Source organism: Perca flavescens, chromosome 21 (genome assembly GCF_004354835.1).
Source record: "Perca flavescens isolate YP-PL-M2 chromosome 21, PFLA_1.0, whole genome shotgun sequence".
NCBI lineage: Eukaryota > Metazoa > Chordata > Actinopteri > Perciformes > Percidae > Perca > Perca flavescens.
The window spans coordinates 4,085,184-4,103,226 of record NC_041351.1 but is presented as its reverse complement, the minus strand read 5'-3'; the positions used below and the strand labels follow the sequence as shown (position 1 = coordinate 4,103,226).

Here is an 18,043-nt window from a genome sequence, read left to right as displayed (position 1 = left end):
AATGTGAAAAAATGTCTTATCTTTTTGCATATTGAGGAACTTAGTACAAATATGTGGCTCATTGGCATGCTTTGTCTCCGTGTGGCCAGTTAAAATGTTAGCCGGGCTCCTGCAGCAGTAAAACTGTATGGAACGGTTTATGGAAATGTCAGTGTTTCCATCCATCATAAATTAAACGCAGGATACTTGGAATCCGTGATTTGGAAAGACAAATAGGAGAGGATCTTTTAATAAAAATCCTCCTCCTGAACAATCTGTCCCCCTCACTTCTGAAAACGATGGCTACGCCCCTGGTGGAGACTCAGAGACCGTGTAACTCTTCTCTACAAAGAATGGAGCTTTTCAGAGACCTGGGAGCAACTGGAAGAAGAAAAAAAAAATTCTCTGCGATTTTTACTCAACTTGGATGACTAGCTAAGACAAAAAAACTGATGATGTGCAAAAGACTCATGTGATGCGCAGTATTGGATTAAAAAACAATATATACAAACTGTTTATTACCAACAGTAGAGGGCAGCGATACGCCATTGCAGCGTTTAGTCATCCAAAAAAAGGGGAAGAAAATGAGAAGTGGAACGTGCCTTTTCACCAAAAAAAAAAGCTTGTTTCGGTCGTGGTCGTTTGACTGTAGGACCGGTGGGAAACGGTCGGTCACTAATGTCTGCAACACCCGGTGTTTGAGTTGCGGGATGGAGTTTCGTTGAAAGACAGTAACGCTACGTGAAATTAGTATTAAGTGTCTCTGTCTACTAACGCAGCGATATATATCGGAGCACTCCCCCGAGCAACATGGCGGATAACATTGTAAGTATAACGACTGGTTGTATTAACGGGTCGACTCGGCTAACGTTAGCTAGCTTGTTAGCCGAAGTCCGGAGTGATGAGGCAGCAGAATTAGCTAGGTAGTGACTGGGGCCTGTTTAGCTAGCCGGCTAATATTCGCTATTTGGCTAGCTGAGGCAGCGTTGGATAACAGCAAAGCTACATAACCGGCACAAATTAGGGACTAAAAATGTCTTGAATGTAGCTTAGCATGCTGAGCCCATTAGCCACAAATTAGTCCGAATATTCTGGGTGGTTGTAGTGAAGTCAAGGGGTTGTTGATTCATTAAAAGTGATACTTTGTTGACAATGTATAACGTCAACGTTAATAAGCCCCAACATCGTGACAGCTTCAGTTAACGTTGTCCGCTTAAAAGTTGACATTTTAAGGTCGCAATGACGTACAGGAGCTCTTTGTTGAAACGTAGAGGCTCCTATGCTAACGTTAACATTATTATTTTTTTTGCACTGTCATCGTTGTCAAAACATCTGACTCCGACACAACTGTGTGTGGGGGGGAGTAGTAGTGTCCTTGTTTTGTTTAACAGGTGTTGGGAGTTATATTGAAACTGTATCCGGTGGTCCATGTTAACAATGAACCTTTCCGTCCCCAAGAACTGGAAACATCAACCCCTTAAAAGAGCTTATCTAACGTTATTATTATTTTGTTTTTTAGATCATCAGGGTACAATCCCCAGATGGGATGAAGAAAATTCCTGCTACCAAGAGGGAGACTGTTGCTGCTTTTATAAAGAAGGTACTATATGTAAAACATGACAGTTTGCATGTCAGAATAGGCCAAACTGTCAAATTAACACCAAAGCTTATTTTTTTGGAAGCCACATATGTTTGCAAGGTGTTGGGGAAACAATCCGGTCGCAATTGTTTTTGTGGTTTGTATCCAGAATCAGAAAAAGGTTTATTGCCAGGTAAGTAGTTAAAAGGACTTTGCCTTGGTGGATGGTGCGTACATAAACAAACATATTGAACATTAATATGGAATAAAGAATGAATACAGAAACAAACATACTGTATACAAAATAGCTATCCTAGTATCCTATAATCTACTGGTTTGACCTCCTGTGAGTTGATTCTGAAAGCAGTGGCGAGCTCGGAGAACAAAGTGACACGAAGCAGGGTTTAGTTCACACTGTTCTAAAGGTTTAATGAGACACACAAGAACATTTTCTTGGATGACAGAGATTAGAACGATAAGAGAGAGAATCCAGAGGAAAGGAGGATTGGTTCAAGGTTGGTTCACACAGATACATCTTCAGGATAGAAAACAGTGTAACAATTTATGATCCAAATTTAAAACAGATGAGAGAGGCCTTGTTTTTACAAGAGTTTTTACAGACTGGACTGTAACAGATCACAACACCATGGAACAACCTCTTTTAAGTGTACTATTTCTACAGTAATGCGAGCCCCGATGCGTTGTGGTCACCAAGTAAACTTGCATTGCCCTGGCTTTTGTGCCTGTTCATTGTTCAATTATGTAAGAAGCTGTGCAGAAAGTAACAGCAGGTCTTTCCCCAGGCACTAAAGATGATATGGATGGAGGTAATTAACGCTTAAAGCTTTCTTAGTTTGGTTCTGTCTGATCTATATTGATACATAATAAGCACTCAAAAATAATTACAAATGCATGTTGAATTTAATTGAAAAACCTCAAATAGAACAGTATTCCAGCAAACAAGTCCCAGTGGAGCATTGCCGCAGCCCCGCATTAAAAATGTATGTATTCCGTGTTAAGTCAGGATGGTATAGCCTGCAGATCAATGTAGGGAGTAGTTTTTCTTCCCTGCCGATGTGCAGCCAGGGATGGTAGGAATAGAAAACCATGGGTTTCAGGCAGACTGAGCAGAGACAGTCGGAGCCTGCAGGTTTTATTTCTGCAGCTGAGACAGAGTAAAAGGAGCTCAAAGTGATGTTATGTCTCATATAGTCTGACAGTATACAGTTTCACTCAGCTACTGTAAAAATATCTAACCACTGTGTTCTTTTGTGTGGCTTGAGATAAATGATGACTTAATGCTCAAAGAACCTCAGTGCTTCCCATTGTTCTCTGCTTAGTTTTAACAATGCTAGTCTCACATTGCCAGACCTTCCTCCACAGCGCTGCGGAGGAAGGTCTCGCTAGGCCACAGAGCATTCTGGGATGGGAGTAAATTGTGCTCTGGTTTATTGGCATTTCTTTAAACCAATCACAATCGTATTGGGCGGCGCTAAGCGCTGTACAGAGCCACGGTGCCTCTGCTAAATAGTCTCAGGAAGGAACTTGTTTTGGTGGAACGTGTGTACGTTCAAAAGTTGTTTTAGTCGTGTAACAGAAAACTCAGATTGGTTTGTGGTGTCTGTTTGTTTAGATGTCAGTGTGGTCAGTGCAGCTGCCTTAGGTATTTCTTATGTATGTAAGTGTCATCATGAGATCACAGTTTTTATGCCAAGATAATCATTCTGCTCTTATGTTTGTCGGTACAAAAGTCCACTAACGGCTGCTGAAAGTGCATCTCAAGTGATGAAATAAAGGGAAGTGGCCAGCATCACGCTGATTGTCTGCCTGATGTGTAATGTGATGGTTAAAGTGCCATGAGACACTCTGCTGGCCGAGCAGCTCAAGGTGCTCTTAATAGCTTAGTTTGGCTCACTCACTGATGACCTTAGGTGTTCCTTCCTACATGCTGAGTTTCTGAGAGGCTCTATGATAATCTGCTTCTAAAGGCTCATTGGCATTGTTACACGTGCCCCATTTTCATTGGCACATGATGATTTGAGAGTGGACTAGGGCTGCACAATATGAGGGAAAATGTGCGATAATATTGTGGTAACGATATTACTTGCGATAAATTAACAAATATTGAAATGTACTCAGTTCTGTTGCTTTCAGTATTCTGCTAAAATTCAACAACTGCTTGTTGAATTTATAACAAATGAAAGGAAATCATTTACAACATTAATTTATTTAACAAATTGAACATTGAATTCAATATAAAAGGCACCACTTTAAAAAAAAAAGAGTGACACTTACATTTTAAAGTGCAGTTTTTTGCTGAAATTTTCTTTTAACTAACACAAAAAATCTTTCTTGTCTTTCTTGATGTGTTGCAGCCTTTTGCGATGTGTTTATCGTGCCAGTTTGCGAAAATGATTAAAAAAACAAAACCATATATTGTGCAGCCCTAGAGTGGATTCCAAGGAAGAGTAAATATTCTGATACATTATGCTAATGATCAACTGAGACTGATTTTAAGAATTGTATTTTTATGCTCTCAACATTAAATGCATTTCATGGTGTTAAGTTAGCTGTGTTTTAGATTTGAGTCCATATGACACAAAGTTATCATCCAGTCTACTCAGACTCATTTGTCTCTCAGGTGGGCAACGAGTTTGGTTTCAATTCCAATGGGTTTTCTATTTACCTGAACCGCAACAAGACCGGAGAGATCCTTTCCCAGAACAAAACTCTGAGCCTGCTTAAGATCAAGTAAGTGAAAGAAAACTGTGTTGAAGTTTAGTCAAGTCTAGATTTTACAACTCTCATCCCTCATTAAAGTTATGTAATGATGTAATATTATTAGCCTGGTCCTACTAGACTCTGGTCCATTAGCCAGGTCCTACCAGACTCTGGTCCATTAGCCAGGTCCTACCAGACTCTGGTCCACTAGCCTGGTCCTACCAGACTCTGGTACACTAGCCTGGTCTTACCAGACTCTGGTCCATTAGCCAGGTCCTACCAGACTCTGGTCCATTAGCCAGGTCCTACCAGACTCTGGTCCACTAGCCTGGTCCTACCAGACTCTGGTACACTAGCCTGGTCTTACCAGACTCTGGTCCATTAGCCTGGTCCTACCAGACTCTGGTCCATTTCATTTGTCCAGAGAGTCTGGTCTCTCTCCATTGACAAGTGTTAAGTTCCTTGAAGGCGGGTACTCTGTTGAAGTTTAAAACTATTGGATCTGCCCAGAGCCACTCTGGATTTGCCAGAACCAATCGCTAACGTTTGGTCGGGACTTTGGCTTAGCATTGCTAGCGTTAGCCTTAGCCAACTCCTTGACCACTAACGGAGCGACCTGGGAGGAGGGCCACAACATCACGGCCACCAACACAACTCAGCGAAGATTGTTCTTGCTCGGGCTTTAACTTCTGGATAATCGGCAACATTGCCACAACGGACCGTGTGGCTTCGCTCGCATCTTTCTCCGCCGCCATTACGCAACTACAACTCAAACTACTGCACAACCTCAACGTCATCATTCTCAGCCACGCCCTCTGTTCGCTGATTGGACCACCAAATATTTGTCCGGAGAAAACCCAAGAATATACCGCAAACCCAGACAGATTACTGAAGGGAAATGAAAATTAAGCGGAAATACGTAGTAGGGCGGAGCCAGGCTCTAATATTACACCCAGAAACTCTGAATTAATCTGAAAATAATTTTATAATTGAGATAATTTAATAAAAGTTGCTCGGTCACAAGTTGCCTTGTCTTATCTTTGTAGGCATGGCGACATGCTGTATCTGTTCCCTTCGGGATCCCCTTCCTCCTCTGCCGAAGTGATGGACACTGCCACCCCGCACTCCTCTTCATCCATGCCATCCGTCTCATCTTCCTCGTCCTCTTCTTCGTCCTCCATGATCCCCCGGTCCTTCTCAGCACCCCAGGTCCAAGAGGATGAAATCGATCAGTATCTGACTAAGCAAGACGGCAAGATCTACAGGAACAAAGATCCACAGCTGTAAGAAAAAGGCCTCCTGCAAACGCTCCGGTTAACTCCAAATATCAGATACCTACGGTAATCTAATGATTCTTTTTCTCGTTACAGATGTCACCATGGTTCCCTTGGAAAATGCGTCCACTGTGTACCGTTAGAGGTAAGAGAATTCATTCTTGTTTTTTTGTTTCTTATAGGGATGTCCTGATCCCAATCGCAGTATCGGATCTGAGCCGATTTTGGCATTTTTTTTAACTGATCGGGGATCGGCATTTACCCCGATTACCTTTCTCCGATCGTATACATCAGCTTGTAGTGATTGTTGCCCTTAATCGCACACGCCCAGCGCCACAGACGCACCGCCAGACCACCTGGATGCCGGCACTTTCGAACCAGGGTGGGCGTGGGCACTCCCCAGTGTCTGTCCAGAGAGTTTCTCGTAGCTTGCCAGCCCTTGGCAACAGGTAAAAAAAGTCTGTCATTCTTAGTCACCCGTTTTTTACAGAAGCGGATTACTCCAATTCTCCACACTTCTTCCGTGATTCCACCAAGAAACCACTGCGCGTTATTCCCTGGAGCTGAAATCGGTAAACACGATTTCAAAACGGTTTATGTTTTGGTTGGGGTTGGGATCCTAAAGAGAACTGTTCTGGTTTTTAGAGTGAAGACTCCTTTGCTGCACTTAGTTAAACATATTAAGCTTGAGGCATAGTTTAGTTACTTTGTTAACAAAAAAACCGGTGTGCAGCTCTATTATCTGAGCAAATACAAGTATCGGATCGGGACTCTGCATCAGCAGATATTCATTATTGTAAAGATCGGATCAAAAATGCTGATTGGGACATCCCCAGTTTCTTAAACTAGATGGGCTTTAAAGCTAGCTCCACTACTGTAAGAAAGGTTTACTCATTGAAACCCTGGCTTCTTTATTTATTTATTTTTTGTCAGCCTTTTGACGAAGACTACCTGAATCACCTCGACCCCCCAGTGAAGCACATGTCATTCCACGCGTACCTTCGGAAGCTTACCGGTGGAGCTGATAAGTGAGTGGTTTTAATTTCTTCAGTGGAAATACATACACTCAATTGTCTAGTCCAATTCTAACACGGTTTTGATTTCCTGCAGAGGGAAGTTTGCAGCTTTGGAGAACATCAGCTGTAAGATCAAGTCGGGCTGCGAGGGCCACCCTCCCTGGCCGGAGGGGATATGCACCAAGTGCCAGCCCAGTGCCATCACACTAAACAGACAGGTAGATGACCAAGCCTTAATGTGTGTGCCAGTGAAGCTTTTGACAGAGTTGATGACCAAACTTCAGAGCTGCAATGAATAGTCCATTGGTCAATCGATAAAATAATCGCCAACTATTTTGATAATCAGTTAATCGTTTTCATCCAATAAAGCCAGAAAATGTTGTTTTCAGGCTCTCAAATATTGATTATTTCTGCTCTTTTCTGTTTTATTTCATGTTAAACTGAAGATCTTTGACATTTAAAGGCATTACCTTGGACCTTAAGAAACTGGGATGAACATTTTTCACAATTTATCGTTCACGTGTTACCACAAGGTTTAATTTCTGATTTTCCTTTATTCAATCGTTAATACCCTTGAGTAGGGCTAGGTACCGAATTCAATACTTTTTAGGCATTGACTGAATTGCCTCTAAAGTATCGAGTATCAAAAAAAACGCCTCTTCATTCACTACCCAATATCCGTACCTAAGGAGTAAATCTCATCAGCGTCAGTGAGCCAATAAGCACGCAGCATGCTTCTACCCAGATCTAATAATGTCTGTGATTGGCTGTCGTAGAGACACGCAGGGAAAAAGGCTCACGTAGTAGGAGCTGGAAAATAAATTAAAAGATTTGTGCCGTAATGTTGTAATTTTTGTTTTTGTTTTATACAATTGGTATCGAAAAAAATATTGTTTAGGAACCGGTATCAAAGTCACGGTATTGGTATTGAAAATGATTGAACAATACCCAAACCTACCCTTGAGTCCATATAGATTTTTATGTCTTGGAAGTTATTGGAATAAGTAGAAAATAATTAACTTCATCAAAAGCGCTTCACACTGGCAGCGAGCTACCATACAAGGTGCTGGCCATCAGGAGCAATTTGGGGTTCAGTGTCTTTTCCAAGGACACGAGGAAATGGGGATTGAACCGCCAACCCATGTGATTTGTGGACTTTCTGTCCTGAGCCGCAACCGCCCCGTAATTGGAGATAAAATCCTCTGCTCGTGTCAGATGCTCTCTGGTCTGTTGGATGTAGGCCAAGAGTTTCCACTGTCCCTACTTTACAACCTAGCAAGACCACCTCGTATATTTGTTCCAGAAAAGCACAAAACATAGCAGCGACCTCATCTTTGTCATTTGCATTAATGAAGCATTAATGAGACACTGGCAGCCAAAGCTGATGTCATAGCTACACATCTAACGCCAGCGCTGCAAAGTCCATCTGTAAAATAGTTAAATAATGTTATTAGTGTGCATAACTTTTAAATTAGGTTTACCCTCGATCACGCTGGTTTTGTTTGTTTGCTGGTACTAACAGAGTCTGATTGCAGAAGTCGAGTTTAAAGCCGTCCTGGTTTTGTAGAAAACTCAATCCTGTGGCAGATAAATCAAATCTATTGTTGTCATTGGCCATTTAAAGGTGCTCTAAGTAGGGGTGGTGCGGTTGTCTTAAAAAGCCCTAACGCACACATTAATCCCAAATACAGTTTCATGAATGGAGTTTCTCGGTTCTCCTCCCAGAAATACAGACACGTGGACAACATCATGTTTGAGAACCACACCATTGCCGACCGCTTCCTGGACTTCTGGAGAAAGACGGGCAGTCAGAGGATGGGATATTTGTACGGCCGGTACACTGAGCACAAAGACATCCCTCTGGGCATCAGAGCTGAGGTGGCTGCCATCTACGAGCCACCACAGGTGAGGGATTCACTCTAAGGCTACGTTTACTGTACGTTGCTGTTTTAAGCAGAGTTTTGAGCCAAAAGCAATCTTGGTGCACCCAAGTGTTTTTAGCTCCAGTAGAAGAACTAATCTCTGTTTAAAATAACATGCCCAAACCTCATATCTCATCAACATTCTGGTATACTGGGCATAAACAGGAGGCCGCGTGTATGCTCCGCCCGTTGATGGTAGTTGCCATGGTAACGTTAGTAGCTCAGTCTCAGCGAACGAGTCGTCATGACCCAGTCAGGAGGAGAAACGTTGGCGTCGGTGTTGCCAAAGGTCTCCGTTTGCGGCCGTTGAGACTGCAACACAACCCCGCAGATTCCAAACCAAAACGGGTCAGAAATGTTTTGAAATGTCTCTGGTTTAGGGGCTCGGGAATGAGAGGGGGAAACGCCAGAGCAGGGGGAATGAGAGGGGGAAACGCCTGAGCAGGGGGATTGAGAGGAGGGGGAAACACCAGAGCAGGAGGAATGAGAGGGGGAAACACCAGAGCAGGAGGAATGAGAGGGGGAAACACCAGAGCAGGGGGAATGAGAGGGGGAAACACCAGAGCAGGAGGAATGAGAGGGGGAAACACCAGAGCAGGGGGAATGAGAGGGGGAAACGTAACGGAAGATATTCAGTTTTAATCCAAAACGTAGCAATGTAAATGTAGCCTATATATATCGCTGTGTGCTTCAGCTCCTCCAGTCAGTTTGCTTCCAAACAACGAGTGAACGTCTTTATTTACTGTGTAGTAACTCTTTTTGTTTTAATTTGAACGAAGCTTTGTCCCCGTTGTGTTTCAGAATGCCACTCAGAACAGTCTGGAGCTGGTGGATGATCCTAAAGCGGCAGCTGTGGACGAGATCGCTGCCAAGCTGGGCCTGTGCAAGGTTGGCCGTCTATTCTTGCTTGCTCCGCCACTGGGACACAGTGTCTCCCAATTAGCTTTTGACAAAGTGGTTTCCTACTTTGCTTTTACACCAAATACTTAAATTTGCACTGCAGAAGTGTGACACACTTCGAATTTAGGGCTTAAGGCAGATTGTCTTCTCCATCGATGTGCCTCACCTTTTGAATTCTTGATCTTTCCTCAAAGAATTTCCCCCGTTTAACCTGAGCTTTTATTTTAGCAAAAGCAAACTGCTTCGCATTGGTTCTGTTAAACATCAATATGTCTGTATGGCAAATGGAAACTCTTTTAAATTGATGGGAATGGCAAACTCTAAAGCTGTATGTGAACAGCACAAACTATTTTTGTTCTTGGTTAAATCATTTTGGATGTTGAAGTAAGATCATCATTTTATAGGGCTGCACATAATGATTGTTTCCATTATTGATTTATTTGATGATTATTGTCACAGGTAATGATTTAGTCCATAAAATGACAGAAAATAATGACGTATATTTCCAGAGACATTTTCCAAATCAAAAAATGACCTATTCAGATGTCTTTTTTTTTTTGTCTGACCACCAGTCCAAAACCCAAATGTATTCAGTTTACTATAATCCAAAACTAGGAGAACCAGCAAATATTCACATTAGAGAAGCTGAAAACTGACATTTTGGCTTTTTCTTTTGCAGATTAATCAACTAATTGTTTCAACTCTACTTACTTTATTGGTTTTCTTTTTCTTCTGGTTTTCAGGTGGGCTGGATCTTCACTGACCTGCTGTCTGAGGATACGAGGATAGGCACCGTCCGCTACACGAGAAACAATGTGAGGAGGACGCAGCTCGCTCAAAGACATCCTGTTCATCACACTACTATGCTGCTTTCCAATGTTTTAACATTGTCCTTTCTGCTGTTAGGACTCTCACTACCTGAGCGCCGAGGAGTGCATCACAGCGGGATACTTCCAGAATCTACATTCAAACCCTTGCAGACTCTCTCGAGATGGCCATTTTGGCTCCAAATTTGTGACCGTGGTGGCAACCGGTACGTTCTTGTTCAGTCTGAGGCGAATGTTAGGGCTACGTAGGAACTATTTCTATTGATACCACAATTCTTGCCTAAATCATGACATGCTGTATTAATTAATGCTTATTATGAGCAAAAATTAGTCCAGTTTCCTGTGAAAAAATATCATTACTTGACATGTGAAGCCGGAGAGGTGTCAAAGGTCCATTTTCCACGACCAGATTTGTGTTAACAGCCAGAGCTCCTTCTCCTGTCTCCCGCATTCACTTTCTTGGGAGTGCGTGAAAGGGGGGCGGGGAGAGGGGTTTTGTGGTAACAAATTTCAAATTAGATAGGAGTCAAGTTATTGGTTGCATTTGCAAGTTTTAACACATAGGCCTAAATCAGACAATTTAGCAAAATCCCTGCAGTTGTGGTCTAGACCAAGCTCTTCAAAAATTGGTCTGAGTAGTACTGCTGAGTAGTATATTGAAATCTAATGAGCATCCCTCAAAAATAGCATCCTGTTTTGAAAAGTTGAATATTTATGTGCATTGTTTACAGTCTTAACTTTAAGCCTACTCATGTGTATACATATTGTCACCTTTAAACACATCATGTGTATTTGCAAAACAAGTGGTACTGATAAACTTCACCTCTTCATGACTCCAGAGTAGCAAATTTCAGTGCATGAGATGCTCCTTTTAGTGTTTTTTATTTATTTTTTGATTCCTCCAGTATCTGCATTGTGTTCGCAGCCAGTGTAGCAGTGTGATCAAAGTCAGATGCTCTCTGGTCTGTTGGATGTAGGCCAAGAGTTTCCACTGTCCCTACTTTACAACCTAGCAAGACCACCTCGTATATTTGTTCCAGAAAAGCACAAAACATAGCAGCGACCTCATCTTTGTCATTTGCATTAATGAAGCATTAATGAGACACTGGCAGCCAAAGCTGATGTCATAGCTACACATCTAACGCCAGCGCTGCAAAGTCCATCTGTAAAATAGTTAAATAATGTTATTAGTGTGCATAACTTTTAAATTAGGTTTACCCTCGATCACGCTGGTTTTGTTTGTTTGCTGGTACTAACAGAGTCTGATTGCAGAAGTCGAGTTTAAAGCCATCCTGGTTTTGTAGAAAACTCAATCCTGTGGCAGATAAATCAAGTCTATTGTTGTCATTGGCCATTTAAAGGTGCTCTAAGTAGGGGTGGTGCGGTTCACAAAACCCACGGTTCGTTTCACGGTTTTAGGGTCACGGTTTTCGGTTCTGTATGGTTCTTGTTATTTTACACTCCAGAAATATACTTCAGCATATGATATATAGCTTAATTAATAATGTAGGATAGAGTATTAAATAATTATATTGTTATATCATGTAATCATGCACAGACTGAATTTGACTTGACTTTAAGCACATTATCGGGACCATCTCTGAGGAAAGCTAGCTGAGATATTGATACAGCTTTATGATTTCAACAAGCTTTTGTGTATTTCCATCTACAGGAACTTATGTGCCTTTTTAGCACATGAAGATTGAAATATTACAGAATATCAATTGAAATAACTTGCATTAATCAAACTTACAAAAATGTTATCCTTTAAAAGAAAAAGAGAGGAACTCTTAAAGCTCCATCTTTTGAATAAGTCAGAATACGTTAAACATAAACAGTTTACATTGTTAGTTAATTTCATATCCTGGGCTGGGACACACATACCGTTTGATAAAGTACTTATTGGACTTATCATTGCACTTACAATAACGAGCGCAGCTGTCAGGTCCTCCTGCACTTCTCGTGTGTGTGTGTGTGTGTGTGTCTGTGTGTGTCTGTCTGTCTGTGTCTCTCTCTGTCTGTCTTTCTGTGTCTCTCTCTGTCTGTCTGTGTCTCTCTGTCTGTCTGTGTCTCTCTCTGATTGTCTCTCTCTGTCTGTCTGTGTCTCTCTCTCTCTCTGTCTGTCTCTCTCTCTGTCTGTCTGTGTCTCTCTGTCTGTCTGTCTGTGTGTCTCTGTCTGTGTCTCTCTCTGTCTGTCTGTCTGTCTCTGTCTGTCTGTCTGTCTCTCTGTCTGGCTCTCTGTCTGTCTGGGGGTGAGGGTTGAGGGGGATTAGTGCGCAGAACCACAGAAGTGAGGGACAGGGGACGGGATGAGGAGGAGGGAGGGGCTAGCTATCCTCGTTTTTGTTTGAAAATACTTTGAACGTCAACAAAAAGTGCCGTCTCCCAACATCGCTTAGAGCACCTTTAAAACGTTATAGACAAATTTAAGTAAATGACAACTTGTTACGAGGACTACTGTATAAACGTCTGAAAATCTTTTCAATTGGAACAAACAAGTATAACATAGCTCTACTCAACAGTTGGTATTCAGTCAACAGTCATTTCCTATTGTGTGTCATGTTTCTGTCCCTGTGCTCTGTGTGCAGGCGGTCCAGATAACCAGGTGCACTTTGAGGGATACCAGGTGTCCAATCAGTGCATGGCTTTGGTGAGAGACGAGTGCCTGCTGCCCTGCAAAGACGCTCCTGAGCTGGGCTACGCTAAAGAGTCCAGCCCCGAGCAGTACGTACCAGACGTCTTCTTCAAGGTAACACTTCAGACATGTGGCAACATGAAATGGTCCGTGATATATATAAGTGTATGGTTCATGGTTTTGAGAATACACAGCATTACACAAATGATCGGACTGCTTGTCTCCTAAGCAGAATAATGACATCCAGACACTTACTTTGATATTGGGGCCAGGTATTATGAGTTGCTTCATTCAGAGGTTTTAATCCAGATGTTAAGTTTGTTTTCTTAACCCTTGTTTTCCCTCTTTTGATCCTAAAGGACACAGACAAGTTTGGAAATGATGTCACGTTTCTAGCTCGGCCTCTTCCTGTGGAGTACCTAATCATAGATGTGAGTAAGATTAGTTTTTTTTTTATTTAGTTTTTTATGGTCAGCAGGTGTGTGTTTTGTTATACATGCAGCATCTTTTCTCATTAATCCGATGTATTGACACTGAATCTCCCTGTTTTCTTTCTTCTACAGATAACAACCACTTTTCCAAAGGACCCACAGTACACCTTCTGCTCCACACAACGATTCCCCATTGAGAACCGTGAAATCCTGGGAGAGACGCAAGTACGTTTTTTTTTCTTTTTCTTTTCTGGATCAACTTCTGTTTATCTTAACCCTCTCACCTCTGATTGAACCGGTCTTGGTGAAGAGAAGAAACCATCTGAAAAGAATGAACGAGGCCCCGATCACACAGAGAATTTTGCACATGCGTCTTTTTTTTGTTGTTGTTGCTAGGCAACCACAGAATCACCCGTCCTCAGCTAACCTTTATTATGCTGTGAAATTATTGATGCTGGGTGCTTTGAAGTTGGATTTCTTTCAACTCGAGAGGCGCTCAGGGCGCTCATGCAAAAAAAACGCAAGATGCAAGCAGAAACTTGCAGAAATCAGAGAAGTGAGTCTTACACTGGTGATGTAATCAAGTATAGTTTTTTTATATATATATATATATATATATATATATATATATATATATATATATATATATATATATATATATACCCAAATGAGTTTTATTCTATTGCAGTGTTTTTAGTTGTGAAACAGAAATGTCCCTATATAGTGTATAGTGTCATCTAGATCTTTCCCAAGTCATTCTCTGTGTAGCACTTCCTCACTGTAGTCTTGGTGATGTCACACATTTGAGTTTTAGCCTATGGTTTTTGGATTCGTGTTTCCTATTAATTACTAATATTTTCGTGCATTTTGAAAATGTGTGTAGTTCCCCTTTTAAGTTAACAAATGTCTGCCGACTCCTGGCTGGATCGGCTCACATTTTGAATGGAACTTGGTTTGCAGTAACACATCCTAAATCTATCTGTGTACTGGACGCGTACACCATGTCACAGCCTAAGTTCATGTGCTTTTCACGGTTTGTTTTTTGTCTTAAAATTGCCAATTTCACTGTCACAAATAATGATCTGATGTTTTGGAGAATTGATGTCCAGGGACGTTTGTAATCATTGAACAGGTAAGTTTAAAAGGCAGGAACCTCAGAGCTACAGCAGCCACATGATTACCCACATAATAAAGGTTCCTGAAGCTGTTGTCATTTCCCGTCAGACTTTCTTCAGTCCACAAAAGATAATTTTTTGGGCATTTTCGGCCTTTATTTTTAACAGGACCGATGAAGACATTAAAGGGGGCAGAAAGGGGGGAATGACATGCAGCAACCAACTGAGCTATCTGGGCGCCCCAGTTCACTATAGCCTTTATCTCTGCCTGAATTTTAACGTTGAATGATGGGTGGTAAAAATAACAAGCTTCGGCTTCATCCCGCTCTTTTTCGGACAGATTGAAGATATTATTTGTAACGCTTCATACACTTTTGGATTCCATAACCTTCAGTGGTCGGAGGAAGTGATCCATTTTGCTTTTTGTTGGTTGTGTGTCTGCAGGATTTCCACAGTTTAGCAACCTACCTGTCCCAGTGCACCTCCACGGCATTCCTGGACATCGTGTCAGACTTCCATCTGCTCCTCTTCCTCGTCACCAATGAAGTCATGCCTCTGAGAGTAAGGCAACACTTCAAAGCATCTTCTCGAATTTCCCATTTGTTTTCCATTTGTATCGCAAATGGGTTAAATAAAGGCCACATTCCCATCTGGAAATAGTTACTGCTGTGAGGATGTTTTCACTCGGACCCCCTTTTTTTTTCCTGCTGAAAGATTTTCAAACCCAATCAAAAGCTGATAACAATTGTTTTTCTGTGTTATGATACTTATTACCTGCATGGTCCGATTTAGGATGTTTTCTATAAATTCCAGACTTAACAAAACCACGAGCTGGCAGTGTCTTTAGTGTCCTGAACCATTGAGCCATTGTCCAGCGGATAGATCAGAGTTTGTGTTTGTTTCTGCAGGACAGCATCGGGTTGCTACTAGATGCGGTGAGGACTTCTAATGAAGATCTGGCACAGACGTGGAAGAAGTCGGAGCAGTGGGCCACCATCGAGCAGCTGTGCAGTAAGTCGCTGTCGAGCACCAAGGGCACGGTCACATCCTCAGTTTTACCTGGCCCGACTGGAGTTTAGTCTGTGCTCTAGCGTTGAAATAATTACTTGACGAGTAGAGTAACTGAAAGTTTCAAGCCGTTTATTAAACAGTAGTCTGTATCCTTCATGCTCCACTTCCGGGATTTCTCCGGTCCTGCAGGAAATTCCGCCGGGTGCGTGTATTGTCCGTTTCCTGCTGCTTTCTTTGTGTTGGGATTTAAATCCGGTGTGAATTTGTGAGGACTATGGTTAACTGTTCCTCAGATCTCTGCAGGGTAAATCCAGACAGCTAGCTAGACTATCTGTCCAATCTGAGTTTTCTCTCGCACAACTATTTTGCAGCCTCTCTGTGCAGAGTTTAGCACCGCCCATGATGATTCTGATTCGTTTAGAGAAATGTCAATAAACCAGAGCATGTTTTCCTCCCATCCCCGAATGCTGTGTGGACTAGCCAGGCCCTCCTCCAGCATGCTTTGCAGGAGGGTCTGGCAAAGCGAGACTAATCAAACAGCAACGTCAATCGCTGGTTTAAGGATCTCAAATGTGAGGATTTGCAGTTTTCTCTGTTAAATATCATAATTGTATGTCCTTGGGTTTAGACCTTTTCAACCTGCATAATATAAAGAATAACCTCGATGTCATACCGAGACCTTTCGGCTTGTGGCCTTCATCAGTCAGGCCTAGTTGGTCAGACAAACCCAAATAGAAGTCACCATGGGCTAGTTGATAGGCATGTTTCACAATTGTTTAACATTTTATAGAAAAATAATAGGGGTGGTAAACACCAGAGGAACCATGGTACGCTATTATTTATTATTTTCCAACTTCAAATGATGTCCCCAAAAGGAAAACGTTGTCAACATCTGTATTATAGTACCGAACATTTACATTTTGATCAGTTTCAAGTACCAAAAAAACTTAAATTCTCATGCGCAATCTATATAATAAAAGATTTAAACTTCTGTGTATCAATTTAGTATTGCCACGGAAAATATCGCAGTATAATTAATTTTTTTTAATTTTTTATCCTAACCCAAAAAATGATCAGTTCATTGAAAAATGAATCGATGGATTTTGATGTGAAAATGAGTATCTGTCCTAACATGCTGTAATCCCTGTCCTGTCCCTCCAGGTACTGTGGGCGGGCAGCCCTCCAGCTCTCAGGGTTACGGGGCCATGGGCGGCCCCTCGGCCCCTGCGTCCTCCTCCGCCATGTGGTCCTGCCTCCACTGCACCTTCATGAACCAGCCCGGCACAGAGCACTGTGAAATGTGCAGCTTGCCCCGCGGTTAAAAAAAACCCGACAACCTCCCTCCCTCTCTCCATGCCCTGCTCTGTCCTGATCTTATCCTGCCGAGCCCTCCTCTTAACTGGCCAATAACATCGCTGCACCAGGACCCGCTGCGAGATTTGGATGCCCTTTATTATTTTTTTTTAACCATTTCGCCCTCACTTTGAAGCCGTTGTCCTTCCCACCTCACAGGCTGCCGTCTCGAGTGAAAGGGATGTACTCGTTTACATCCAATTGAATGAGTAAATAACAATAAACCCAGTTTTTTCTTTTTTTTCGTATACCGACTCACAGCGGCTCTGAGTGGCAGGGCTCGTTAAGGTAAAGCAATTTTGGGTAAGGCCCCTTTCCCTTGACCCACTGCCCCCCGCCCCCCACCCGCCTCTGAATTATCAGCCCCTCAAATAAATGCCCGCTGTGACTCAAGACAACAGCAGAGACTCGAGTGTTTGGACGTTCTCTCACATCAGTGCCCCTCTCACTCTCACAACGTCTTCTGGGAAATCTTGCTGTGTATAAATACATTTGAGGAATGATACTGTTATTTAATTACGCTTCTTTCTCTTTTTTTTATTTTTTTTTTTTATCAGATTGTAGCGATACATTAGCATTTTGAATCTTCAGCGTGGACTCCACTCAGTCAGGTTTTTTTAGGTGTCTTTGACAAGCCCCTTGAAGTACAATCATTGGTCAAAGCTTGCACCTGAAAACTCTAAAAGAGCTCCAGAGTAATTCCGCTTCAGTAGAGAGTTTATATTTTCAATATTAAATTACTTAAATAAGTCCCAGAGTTGAAAAGGCATACCCCCTCCCACCCCCTCCACCCCTTACTCATCCTCCACAGAGTGCAGAAGTAACGTGTGCTGTTTGGGTGGGTGCTTATTACCGTTTGGACTGATGATCCCACCAACTTAAAGTGGTTTCTCAAGATCTTTCACTGGTTTTGTTGGAATTGTAGCTTTTGGATTTGGTGGTTTTGAACTTGAACAGGCATTCTATGTAGCTTATTTTATCAGCTGTATGTTCTGTCTCTGATAAAACTCCCCAGGACTCCATCCATCGTCCTTCTTTATAATTATTACTGTACTGGCCGTGAGGTGCTTCTAGAAACAACTGGTGCTCGCCACTTCCCTCTCTGTCGCTCCGTACCTGTGGTGGTTCTTCTTTGTGTTTTCTCACTGGCGCCGGTCTGTAAGTAATGAGACCATAACCAATCTTCCTCCGCTGATTGGCCCCCCTCTCTGTTTTTTTTCTTTCTTTTCTTTTCTTTCCGTCACTCAGCCTTCAAAGACTTTGCTGCTCAGAGTGCAAAG

General features: G+C 42.2%; 1 protein-coding gene across 1 annotated transcript; it reads left to right on the top strand.

Annotated features, from left to right (window-relative positions):
* Positions 1-549: 549 nt before the first annotated feature.
* nploc4 (NPL4 homolog, ubiquitin recognition factor) lies at positions 550-17,785 on the top strand. Its single transcript, XM_028568640.1, has 17 exons — positions 550-804; positions 1,499-1,579; positions 4,200-4,309; positions 5,326-5,562; positions 5,650-5,698; positions 6,487-6,581; positions 6,664-6,787; positions 8,295-8,474; positions 9,293-9,379; positions 10,135-10,206; positions 10,298-10,424; positions 12,807-12,967; positions 13,213-13,284; positions 13,417-13,509; positions 14,844-14,960; positions 15,308-15,410; positions 16,572-17,785. Exons 1-17 carry the CDS (start codon positions 790-792, stop codon positions 16,730-16,732), a joined length of 1,884 nt encoding a protein of 627 aa, XP_028424441.1. The 5' UTR covers positions 550-789; the 3' UTR covers positions 16,733-17,785.
* The last annotated feature ends 258 nt before the right edge of the window (positions 17,786-18,043 follow it).